This window comes from Geotrypetes seraphini, chromosome 5, assembly GCF_902459505.1.
Source record: "Geotrypetes seraphini chromosome 5, aGeoSer1.1, whole genome shotgun sequence".
Taxonomy (NCBI): Eukaryota; Metazoa; Chordata; class Amphibia; order Gymnophiona; family Dermophiidae; genus Geotrypetes; species Geotrypetes seraphini.
The window spans coordinates 169,952,244-169,965,177 of record NC_047088.1 but is presented as its reverse complement, the minus strand read 5'-3'; the positions used below and the strand labels follow the sequence as shown (position 1 = coordinate 169,965,177).

General features: G+C 42.0%; 1 protein-coding gene across 2 annotated transcripts in view; it reads right to left on the bottom strand.

Annotated features, from left to right (window-relative positions):
- The window catches only part of LOC117360536 (SAP domain-containing ribonucleoprotein-like), a 179,429-nt gene that overhangs the window by 45,889 nt on the left and 120,606 nt on the right, over window positions 1-12,934 (bottom strand). For both annotated transcript variants that reach the window (XM_033944434.1, XM_033944435.1), the window contains exon 7: window positions 8,549-8,571. In XM_033944434.1, coding sequence (XP_033800325.1) covers window positions 8,549-8,571 — 23 coding nt within the window. The remainder of the gene's footprint in view (window positions 1-8,548; window positions 8,572-12,934) is intronic.

Sequence of the window (12,934 nt, the reverse complement as noted above, 5' to 3'; positions counted from 1 at the left end):
CTTGGGTCTACTGGACTATTGCAACTCCCTCTATCTGCCATGCTCTGCCAACATGCTAAAACAACTACAGACTATATAAAACACTGCTCTCAGACTGATCTACTCACTGAGAAAATATGACCACATCACCACTGCTTACCTAGACTCACACTGGTTACCAATATAAGCACAAATTCAATTCAAACTTTACTGCCTACTATTCAAAGCATTAAATGGCTCTGCCCCCTCCTACCTAAACAACCGCCTAAATCAGATCCTCACTACTAGACAAAGAAGAACTCTGACCCCATTTACCTATTCTCCACTCAAAGGTACTCAGCGCAAGAAGATGTTTGACAACCTACTTGCGACACAAGCAGCAAAACTCGACCCCTCCATTTCCAACCTGCTGACAACAACGAGCGACCTCAAAACATTTTGAAGAGAGATCAAAACCCTGCTATTCAAGAAATATGTCCAGATACCTTAACTCTCACCCCCTCCTTCTCTTCCCCGGTAAATTCCCCTCTCAAAGCCTCCACTTCTCTGGTAATCTTTTCCTTTTCTAAATATCAACCAAGAATACAGTTCCCTAAAATGTAAAGCTCCTGGAAATGTCCAGCTTTCATAGTTGTTATCCTATTTGTAATATTGCCTAGAAATGTCCAATTCTTATTTGTTATCTAATTCGCAATATCTCCTGGAAATATCCAGCTTTCTTATCTCACTTGTAACCAAAAATTGTAACTATCCTGGAAATGTCCAGTTAGCTCTTTTGTAATCAGCCTAGAACTGCAAGGTACAGGCGGAATAGAAGTCACTAATGTAATGTAATGTAAAGTTTTTGCTGGCCTCAAGCAACTGATCTCTGCTTGAGGCTTGGGCCTGAGGACCCCCACTAGGTCAGAGAAGCTTCTACCATGAAAGCGCTGAAGATAAAACACCGACCTCAATGCCCCTCAAGACATCATGTGAGCTTCTAGGATAGACTGAACTGCTTCCAGTTTCAGCCTAGATGCCTCTTGACGAAGAAAGTAACATTCCATCTGTTCTAGGAATCTGTCCAAGAGCAGCTCACTAAAGGTTACCTCAACAAAAATGGGGGATCTAGGGGTGGATCAGGGGCTGGGTATTGGCTTTTTGGAGGAAGTCATGCCCTATTCAATGCCTAGGAGGTTAAAACATCCTCACATTGGGGACACTGGTGATTCTCAGTGCCTCAATATGCTTGGTGCCATACTTCAAGGAGGAGCAATGTTGATGCTTCTTGCTCGCTGCCCAAAGCACATCACCATCCCTTGGTGCATCCTTCCTGCTCCTTGGGAGGGATTCAGTGGATGCCCAATACTGATGGTCTCTACTGACACTCAAAGTTGAGGGTTGAGACTCTCTTGATGCAGATGCTTCCTCAGTATCTGATGCAGCTGCTGGAGCAATGAACACCAATGCTCCTGATGCAGATGGACTGGATTTCTTGACACCAAATTCCTTTCATGCTACTTTTCACAAAATCTGATGCTTCTCCCTGATATTTGCAAACAAAATTTATGAAAGAATTATAATCCTGTCCTGGACTGCAGACACCAATTATGAGTCTCCATGACAGAAAGAGAGAGGAGACATGCCCCTGTTGCACCAAGGTACACTTCTTAAAGCCATGGGGAGTTTTCTAGGACATATCTGGAAAAAATAGCCACAGAAAAATCAAATGGCTCAATCTTAAAACAATTTATTCAGATAGGCACCCGAAGTCTACAAGGACCCAGTGGGTCGTGGAAAATAAAGGAAACAAAAAAAATGCTGAAAACCCCAACTAAGGGAAAACTACTGGGTATTATGGCTCCGTATGACAAGACTTGCACACAGTCAATAACAAAAGAAGAACTGAAGAGGAACTTGATTCAAGCTGACTGGAGGACCTGAAAGCACATCTGTACTGCTCAGCAGAAAAAAATGAGGTAGAGTAGGAGCTCTTAATTAGATTCATCACTCCTGTTTATTATTTAAATATCGAAATACTGTTTATCTCACGTCTACTGAGGATTTTCCCTGAAGTGGACTAGAAAGAATTCTCCACAGACAAAATAATCACTCCATGTAAACTACCACACACCAGCACCAGAAAAAAGTATTTTAAAGCAAAGGAAAAGCCTCAGACACACAGGAGAGGTGTACCCACTCTCTTCTGCTCAATCATCATTGGAAAAACTTTCACAAGAAATTATTGGCAGGTGGGAGCTTAAAAATAGTCAAGTAACTGGGACAAAAAATGCTAGTTAGAAAAGAGCCAGGCCGACTATCGTTTCGTGGCTTTTAAGCCACTGCTTCAGCCTATCCTGCAATAATACAAAACTGAAATCAAAATATGCTCAATTACCTGCTACAGAAGAAAGGAACAGAACTGCTTTCCTTTACTCATGATTCACTACCACACTTTCAACAGCACTAGTGCGGTGCTTAAACTACATCCAAGCCGGTCAGGTGATGTAACGCATGACCAGTCACATGGCCGAAAAACTGGCCAATCAGGGCAAAGGAAAACACTAATTCACAAAAAAAATCAAAATAAATGTCAGATACAATCAGCTGATCAAATTTCCAGACAACACAGGGAAATAAAGTAAAACTGATGAAAACTAATAAAAATAAAGCCAGTCAATGTTGCTGTTTAATCCATGGGGTTGCACGCCATGCAAATTGAAGATCCAAAGCTGTTCTCTTCTTTGGAGCTGAAGTCTTCTGTTGCCACCCTGTGGATTACGCGGGATCTGATCCAACACAAGACATTGTAATTGAAAAAAATCATGACTGTGTCCACTGCAGTGTTGTACCATGGGGGCAGAAACAACCCCCCTCTTCAATGTGCTTCTATGTTCATTTAAGCACAATTTCCGTGCCCGTGAAGTTTGCTCTACATAAATCAGTCTGCAGGAGCACACAATGCAGTACAGATGATCAGACTCACAGGTAGTGTGAAATTTCAAAGAATAGTGACGCCCGTCCCCTGGGTTAACAAATTCACTGCAAATGATCATGATGTCACAATTCATACATTTGCCAAAGGGTCTGTGCAATCCTTTAGCCCACGGTTACAGATATTAGCGTGTTGTAACAGGACTCAGCACTTGTTTTAAATTTTGAGTTCTTTTGTAGGCAAAACGTATGGTGTGATTAGAAAATGCAGGCAACATCTTGACCAAACTCCAATGTTTAGAAATGCTTCTCCTCACTTGATGGACTTTAGTACTGTAACTTAGTACACACGTGGTGATGTCCTAGTCCACTGGCAAAGAAGCTGAATCACATAACAAGTACTCATAGTTGGCATATAGAGCCTTGCATACTACTGAAGAGGCCCACATAAAACTTCAAAGCTCCCAACCAATGTTCCCTTCAAGGCGTGGCCTAATGCGTGCATCACCCTAGTCCACATGTCCAATCTGTAGTGCTGAAACTCAAAATCAAAATGTGCACCAAAGTAACAATACTAAAGTCCCACTAAGCATCAATTTGCCACCTAAGTTGAGAAATTTCAACACACAAGTTCCTCAGCATGCCATACTAGATATTCGTGTGGTAGCCTTCCTCATAGGAACTTTTAAGTGTGTGAGTTTGTTGTTTTCTAACGTTTCATAAAGTGCAAGTGCTTCAATAAATAATTATCATTTTTGTTGTATTTTTAAATCGTTATCATTTTTGTTATATTTTTAAAGAATTACTGCAAAAGCAAATACTTAGCTTTATAAAACTGGGTCTGCCTCAATCCCCACCGACGCGTTTCATAATTTCATCAGGGTCGGTGATAGGGAGAGCTATAAAGAATAGATAATAAAAAAAATTGTTAATAATGAAAAACCCCAGTAGACTGAAAATTTAAGACTAAGCAATCGCTACATATCTTACCAGAGCAGTTTGAAATCTGAGCATATTGCTAGATCCCTGTTGAGGCAATCGAGGAAAACGGGTCGCCTTTCAACCGCAAAGATATCAGGGTCCGCAGACCAGATCCCAGATGAACCTTCAGCCTTAATTAACATATCAGGTTACCCAAGACCAACAATCCTTATTAGAACTTGGTTTGGGATTTGTTCCTTCCACACTCTATGATCCTTTTGAGACTCGAGTAGCTGTTTATAGATTTGTTTGCAAGCTACATACTCAGATATACTTCCTGGATAAGGAGCCGGCTGTTGATTCCTCACTTATATTCAGAAAATCTGGTTGGTGTCCGCCACTTCCTCTCCATCCGAATTTGACTACTTGGATGGACTTAGTACTTCACGATATTGAAGAATTAGAAGAGAGATATAATTCTCCCCCTGATAACCTCACTAAGAATCAAAGACGAGCCTTACGGGAATTGTGTAATAATCAGGACATCATAATTGCCCGGGCCGACAAAGGGGGTGCCATCGTGATTCAGTTTCAAGACCAATATCACGTAGAAACAACTAAGCAAGTAGATGATACCACTTTTTACAGATGCTTGCTGGATGATCCAATCGAGGAACTGAAGAGGGATATATTTCAAATAGTTTCACGTGCTTTAAAGAACAAGATGATCACGACAAGGGAAGCTGCTTTCCTTCGCCCTCCATTTCACACGACTCCAAGAATAAAATTTCTACCTAAAATTCATAAATCTTTACACAATCCCCCTGGCAGACCCATTGTGTCCATGACTCATTCGGTGTTGGAACCTTTATCAAAATTTTTGGATTTGTTTTTACAGAATGAGGTTTTAAAGATTAAATCGCATGTGAAGGATAGTACACACATGATCAACATTTTGAATGCGGCATCAGAAAACTATACTGATGATCTACTAATCACTTTAGATGTCAAAGCACTATATACAATGATTCCTACTCAGGGTGCCCTGACTTTGCTAGAGAGCATATTTGCTCATCAAACCTACTGTGAACGTATTTCCACTACTTTTTTGATGGAGCTAGCAACTTTAGTCTTGACCAGGAGCTATTTTTGGTATAATGGCAAGTTCTATTTACAAACCCATGGCATCGCAATGGGTGCATCTCTAGCCCCCTCTGTGGCCTCTTTATATATGGCCAAATTGGAAGAAGAGCATGTTTATACGTCACACTGGTTCCAACATATTACTCTTTGGAGACGCTTTCTTGATGACATCTTTTGTGTTTGGAAGGCTGATATTCAAACGTTTGATCTATTCCTCACATGGCTAAATCAGATTGATTCCAACATCCAATTTTCAGCTACAATCAATCACCAGGAAATATCATTTTTGGACTTAACTATCTTTAAAACTCAGGGGTCCTTGCGGACTACAATATTCCGCAAACCCACTGACAGGAACAGTCTTCTTCGCTATCACAGTTTCCATCCACGCCAACTTAAAGATAGCCTTCCTCACAGCCAATTTTTACGTTTACGAAGGATGTGTTACTCCACTGCTGAATACAAGATGCAATCACGTTTATTGAAGAAGAGATTTAAACAGAGAGGATACCCTAAATATATAATCCAACAGGCATACATTAGAGCTAAATATGCCCACAGACAACTTCTCCAATATAAATCTCAGTCAGAGGAAGAGAAGCCTTTAGTATGTGTCCAACAATTCTCCCATCTAGCACATAACATCAAAAAAATTATTCTACACCACTGGCATATAGTATATCTGATTTTAGGACCTGAATATGGCCCCCCAATTTTTGCTTTTAAAAGAGCTAGAAATCTGGGGGAACTCATTGTTCCTCATCAATTTAGGGACCTTTCTGTTCAAAATGGCCATTACATATGTGGCCACTGCCAATGGTGTGAGTATGCCCTGACAGGTGAAACTTGGTGCCATCCACAGACTGGTAAAGTATACTCGGCCAGATCCAGGACCAACTGTAAATCTGATCATGTTATTTACATGATCATGTGCCCCTGTCCAAAGCTATACATTGGGCGTACCACTAGACCTATGAATGTCAGACTTAATGAACACAAGTCTCGTGTCAACACTGGGGTAGAAACGGCCGCTCTGGTTCGCCATTGGTCTCTTTTGAAACATAAAATTAATGACCTCAAATGGCGCATCATTGATAGTGTTCATGTCGGGTGGGAGGGAGGAAATCTTGAACATAACTTAAACATCAAAGAGCTTCGCTGGATGTATCAGCTCAATACAATGTATCCCCATGGTCTAAATCTGACCAGTGATTGGTTAACAACAGCCTTGTGACTCTCCCTGTTTTGTTCCTTGGTTCAGTCTTATCCATTTAGTCTAAAATGTCTTGTCAGCTGTTCATTGGCCACCATGGGGTCACATGATCCGGGGATTTGGTTTATCAAGTCCACCTCTATGCCGCGGCCATTTTACAAACCCGGCACTCTCAACAGGGATCTAGCAATATGCTCAGATTTCAAACTGCTCTGGTAAGATATGTAGCAATTGCTTAGTCTTAAATTTTCAGTCTACTGGGGTTTTTCATTATTAACAATTTTTTTTATTATCTATTCTTTATAGCTCTCCCTATCCCCGACCCTGATGAAATTATGAAACGCGTCGGTGGGGATTGAGGCAGATCCAGTTTTATAAAGCTAAGTATTTGCTTTTGCAACAAATACAACAAAAATGATAATTATTTATTGAAGCACTTGCACTTTATGAAACGTTAGAAAACAACAAACTCACACACTTAAAAGTTCCTATGAGGACGGCTACCACACGAATATCTAGTGTGGCATTCTGAGGAACTTGTGTGTTGAAATTTCTCAACTTAGGTGGCAATCTGTAGTGCATCATGAAGGAATGAGGGAGGCCCAAGCTGCTACCCTACAAACATTCTCCAATGGCACTGTTTGATATTTCACCCAGGTTGTCGCCAGAACCCCCAATGGCACTGCTTGATATTTCACCCAGGTTGCCGCCAGAACCCCCAATGGGTCACTAATGTCATAGATGCCTCTTCTCCTTTACATGGATCTTTAAAAAGAATCAACAGACAATCTGACTTTTAAAAAATAATTTAATAAGCTTCAGATAGCACTGTAAGACCTGGTACACATCTAACTTGTGCACTTGACTGTCCTTGTCACCTTCCTTTTTTGAAAAGGTAGGCAAAGTGATCATCTGTTTCAGGTGAAAGGGTGAGACCATTTTGGAGGGAATCCCCCCCCCCCAACAGAACCAGGCACAGCCACACCGCTTCTGTAAAAATCATCAGGTAAGGATCACTACACAAGGTTTGCAGTTCTGATATGCACCAAGCTGAACAGCACATGCCACCACCTGCTGGAAGTAGAGAATACTTCCGTGTGTGTTCCGTGAGCAAAGCCCATTATAGTCTGCAATGATGTACCAGCAAAAGCTCTGCCCTCATCTACTGGCAACATGACATAACCTAGTCATCTGGGACTGGATTAGCATCTGGGACTAGATTGCTTTGACAAAGGATGTGAAGATTTATGTAAACAAGAATTTTCTGTTTCATAGTCTCAATAATTTTTTAAATATTTTTATAATTGTTCTCACACATTGTTTTACTGATCTACATAGCATTCTTTAACACTTTCAGTCCTCTAGTTTAATGCTGTTTCTAACCTGTATTTTTCAGAAGAATATGACAAATCAGTGGCATAGTAAGGGGGCGAAGTGCTCCAGGTGCCGTCTTGGTGGAGGCATCTGCACCTCTCCTCCTCTCCCCCCACCCTCCGCTACCTCTTTGGCCTTTTTCCAACGTGAGCAGCATCTCCAACCTGCTGCTCGCACCAGCCTCAGCTCTCCCTCTGAAGTCACTTCTTGGTCTCGGGACCAAGAAGTGACGTCAGAGGGAGAGATGAGGCTGGCGTGGGCAGAAGGTTGGAGATGCTGCTCACACTAACGAAGAATTAAAGAGGTACTGAGGGGAGGAGGTGTGTGCAAGAGTAGGTGGGTGGGGAAGGAGTGTGGGACAGAGAAGAGGGCGGGGGTGACAACACCAAGGGCGCCTCTTACCCTCACTACGCCACTATGACAAATATATATGGGTATGAAAACTTGTATATATGGGCATATATATTTTTTAAATTGTCATGGGATCCTATTCATCATTTTCATCAAAAATTTTGTTTTTGTCATCTAAACTCGCAATTCAAAATGTAACAAAACCATCATGCTGTACCATAATGATCCACACCTTTTAGTTACTTCTGTCCTCTATTATACTCTACAGTACAATATTTTAGCATATTTTTCCAAAAGTAAACTGACTGCATAGAGCATTTAAGAACATTGTAGTGCATACAACCAATTAAGACACAAAGTAATTGAAGGGCTCAAAGTGAGCCAAACTGATAAAATACACAAGCCAAGCTATACAGTGAAATGTTGATGACCAGCAAAAAGGAAACATGACAATGCACAAATGGCCTAGAAATTTTCAAAATTTCAATAACTGAAGACAGAAAAAAGTACCATATGCAATTTTCATCTTGGAGTTTTAATTTTTTTGTTTGTTTTATTTTTGTATTTCACGAATCTAGACTTAGCAATATGCAAAGTAATAGCATTTGTACCTCCCTCTGTTTAATCTCCTGTCCAATAATTAGCAATACCTACCTTCAGCTGAGTTCATGCCAAAGCTTCAAATAAATAAAAAATAAAAATAAATTAGCATTTATAGCACATACACATCTGGCTGGAAAATAATTTCACATTGTAAAAAACACTATAATCTATAAGGGAAATGGAAGAAAAATTTTCAATGTCAATAGCAAAAGGCCTACTTGGTAAGAAAGATAACTTTTTTTTTAAGAAAATGTAATCAAATTGGAAGATTAGGTTTTTACCTTTGTTAATCTTTCTTGTACACAGGAATATCTTTTACTGCAAAGTTTGTAGAGAACCCAATTTACATATTCTTCTGCTCCTCTTTCTCTCACTGCTGGGCTGTGCTGGATTTCCTCAGTTTGTAACAAAGCAGTTAGTCAGCCCTAGAGTGAACAGAAAAAGAGAGGGGACACGGGGATTCTCCCCGAGACAACACATGTCTGTTCTGCTCAACAAAACAGTATTAATTAAAATATTTTGCAACGCATAATGAGGTAAAACCTATATACAACCTGAATCAACAATTCATAGGATACTCAATTTGCAATTTTTTTTTTTACACTACTATAATAAAATTTATTTTCTTCCCCGACTGAAGGGACAGTGGAAATAATCAAGACGTCTAACCCAACAGACAGATCTGAAACAGAAAGCAGGCTAATGAACTGACAGGATGGGTATCAAGACTGATATTCCTGTTTACAAGAAAGAAGACTGGCAAAGGTAAGAACCTAATCTTCTTTTCTAGTGCAACAGGAATATCAGTCTTGACCAGCGGGATATAGCAAAGCAGTCCCCAGTGCATAGAAATGGACAAGTTAGTCTGCTTCCAGCACCACAGAACCAAACTCTGCATCTCTTCTGGCTGCTACATCCACCCTGTAAAAATTGGTAAACATGTAGTGAGACCACATGGCTGCCCTATAAATTTTTTCAGGTGAGACAATTCTAGCCTCTGCCCAGGATGCTGCCATCCCTCAAGTGGAATGTGCCTTTATTCCCATGGGAAACTGCTTTCTGCTTCCAATTTGGGCCAAAGAAATTGCCAAACGAATCCATCTTGATTCCGATTAGTGCTGCTCGATTCAGGAAAAAAAATTTCAATTTGATTCAGCCTATAGAATCTATTTTTTTGATTCGATTTGATTTTCCTGCCCAATTGGGTGTTTTTTTCAAACATCCTGGTGGGTTCATTTTATAGCTTCTTCACCCCCTTTGCCTTCTCCTAACCTAACCACACTGGCGCTGTGGTGTAAACAAAATAAACAAACAAAAAAGACTTTTCCTCTCTCTGTTAAATCTTAGCTCACATTTGCGGTCTAACACCAGCTCTGGCAGGATACATGTTTCAAATCTGGCATATTGTAATCACAAAACAGAAAATAAAATTATTTTTTCTACCTTTTGTTGTCTGGTCATTGTTTAAATCTTGTTGGTCCCAGGCTCTGGTTGTCTTCTGATAACTTGCTTGCCAGGGTCTCCTTCTTTCTCCATGCTAACCATCCATCTTCTATCTCTGTCCTCCCTTTCCATTTACCTTCCCTCCCCTGGAGGTCTGGCATCTTTCCTTTTTTTCGTCTCCATCCACAGATCCACCTTTTCTCAACTATAATTTCATCCAACATCTCTCCCTCCTTCCTCACCACTACCCTCCTATCCAGTATCTCTATCCCCCCCTCCACACCATCCCTTGTGTCCAACTTTTCTCCCTTTCTGTTCCTTCCCTCTCTAAATCCTCTGTTTTTAGACCCATTATTTCTTCCCCCAAAGTTTGCCATATGCATGTCTCTTTGAACTCCCCCTTCTCTCCCTCCCTGTACTTCTATACCAGGGCCCCCCCTCCCCTGAAGGCCTGCACCACTCCCCCTGAATGCCTGCCTGACCCTCCTGAAGGCCTATACCAGGAAACAGCACCGAAGGCCTATAGCAGCTTGCAGAGATCGCTAGCACAAGTGATCTTCTCTGCAGGCTGCTGAAATGAGGTAAATGGATGTGCGGGAGGCCAGGGGGGAAGCCGGATACCAGCACTTCCCGACTGATCCTCCCCCCTCGCCCTCTAAAGCAGGTGCGGCAGTGGACGGCCAGCAAGAGGCAGTGCTGCTGCTCCTGCTTTAGGGGGCAAGGGGGAGGGTCAATTACCGAATTGGGAGGTTGATTTTTTTTGTTTTAAATCGAATTGATTCACTCAAAGTAAATCAGTGAACCGATTTGAATCGTGAATTGGGCAGCACTAATTCTGACCATCACCATCGTGCTGCACCCAGGAGCACAAAGAGATGACCTGACATGCGAAACTTGTTCATCATATCTAAATAACAAAGAACTCCTCTTCGGACATCCAGGCATTTCAGGATCTTATCTTCCTTCTTTGCTCTGGAGGGCAAAAAGGCCGGGAGACGCACTTCCTGGCTTACGTGAAAACTAGAAACTACCTTCAGTAAGAAGGAAGGTACTGTTCAAAGCGAGACACCAGTCACCAAAATCTTGAGGAAGGGCTCCCTGCAGGACAGAGCCTGCAATTCTGATACACTCCTAGCTGAAGTCATGGTCGGTCACTTAAAACACAGTGGTCCTGACTGTTAAGTCCAAGAGCGAGGCCTCCTTCAAGGGCTCATATGGATCCCAAGTTAGTGCCCATAGGACAAGATTAAGATTCCATGACTGAAAAGGCTGGTACACAGGAGGGTGAAGACAATTCTCCCTTTAAAAACCTGGACACATCTGGATGAGAAGCTAAGGTTCACTGTTTGGTCTGCCCTCTAAAGCAGGAAAGACCCCGCTATCTGTACCCTGAGTGAACCCACTGCAAGGCCTTTATCGAGCCCTTCCTGAAGAAAGGCTAAGACCAAGGCAACTGGGGCCTTGGTCGGATCTGTATGTGTCTGACTGCACTTCCCAGCCTTCATATAGGTTGTCAAAGTGGACTGCTTCTTATATCTTAGCAGGATGGTTATCACCAAGTCCAAATAGCCTTTGTGCACTAAGGTTTCATGCTCAAGAGCCAAGCTGTAAGACCAAAGCAATCTGGATCCTCCAGGGCAATGGGACCTTGTAAGAGGAATCCCAGATAACAGGAAAGACTGAGCCTCTTGTCTCTCTATAGATGAACTAGGCCTGCGTACTACAGCCATCTCAGCCAGCCAAGGCCAACTAGAATTACTCACTCCTTGTGGGTCCTTATCCTTCTGAGGTCTTTTCCCATTATTGGCTATGGAGGAAACACACATGAGTACAAAAGCTCAGCTCGAGGCCAGGGATGGACCAGAGAGTCCAGGCTGTCACTTACTGGCTCGCATCTTTGACTGTTTCAAGTTTATTTAAATTTGATATACCGCTCATCAAATGTCTGAGCGGTTTACATTAAAAGTAAATAGATAAAATTTAAAATACAAATACAGGGAATTCCAAAAAGACAAATTGACATGATACATAAAGAAAGTGGGGGGTGGGGGGGGGGGGGAGAAATACAATATTTAAAAGTAAAGGATAGAGAGGTAAAGCACAAAAGGGTAAAGGGTATACATTTAAAATTGTCCAATCTTTGTTTAAGTATGGATTAAAATAATCCCTTTTCTATTTGGTATAAAGAGAATAGAGAATTGCGAAAAAAGCCACTTATTCTCATATATTGTACATGTCTTTAAGGTTAGATTTAAACCTAACTAAAAAGGATTCTTGACGAAGATAGGAAGGCATAGCATTCCATAGTGTGGGAGATGTTACTGAGAAAGCACAGTTACTTACCGTAACAGGTGTTATCCAGGGACAGCAGGCATATATTCTCACATGTGGGTGACGTCATCTACGGAGCCCCAGCGCGGACAGCTTTTCAAGCAAACTTGATTGAAGTTTCAAGTTTGCACACTGCACCACGCATGTGCATGCCTTCTCGCCCACTAGAGGGCGCATCCCACCTCGTGGTCCTCAGTTCCATAACTAGCAAAGAAACCATCCTCGGGGAGGTGGGCGGGTTGTGAGAATATATGCCTGCTGTCCCTGGATAATACCTGTTACGGTAAGTAACTGTGCTTTATCCCAGGACAAGCAGGCATGATATTCTCACATGTGGGTGACCTCCAAGCCAACCAAAAAAGGGCAGGTGGGAGGATGGCAATTTAGGAAAACAGATTACGTAACACTGACTGGCCAAACCGGCCGTCGCTTCTGGACAAAGTGTCCAGACAGTAGTGGGAGGTGAACGTATGAACCGAAGACCAAGTGGCAGCCTTGCATATGTCCTCCACAGGTGTAGAACGGAGGAAAGCCACAGAGGCTGCCATCGCTCTGACCTTATGCCCCGTGACTCGACCCGGGGGCGGAAGACCAGCCTGAGCATAGCAAAATGAAATACAAGCAGCCAACCAGTTGGACAAGGTGCGCTTGGAAACAGGATGT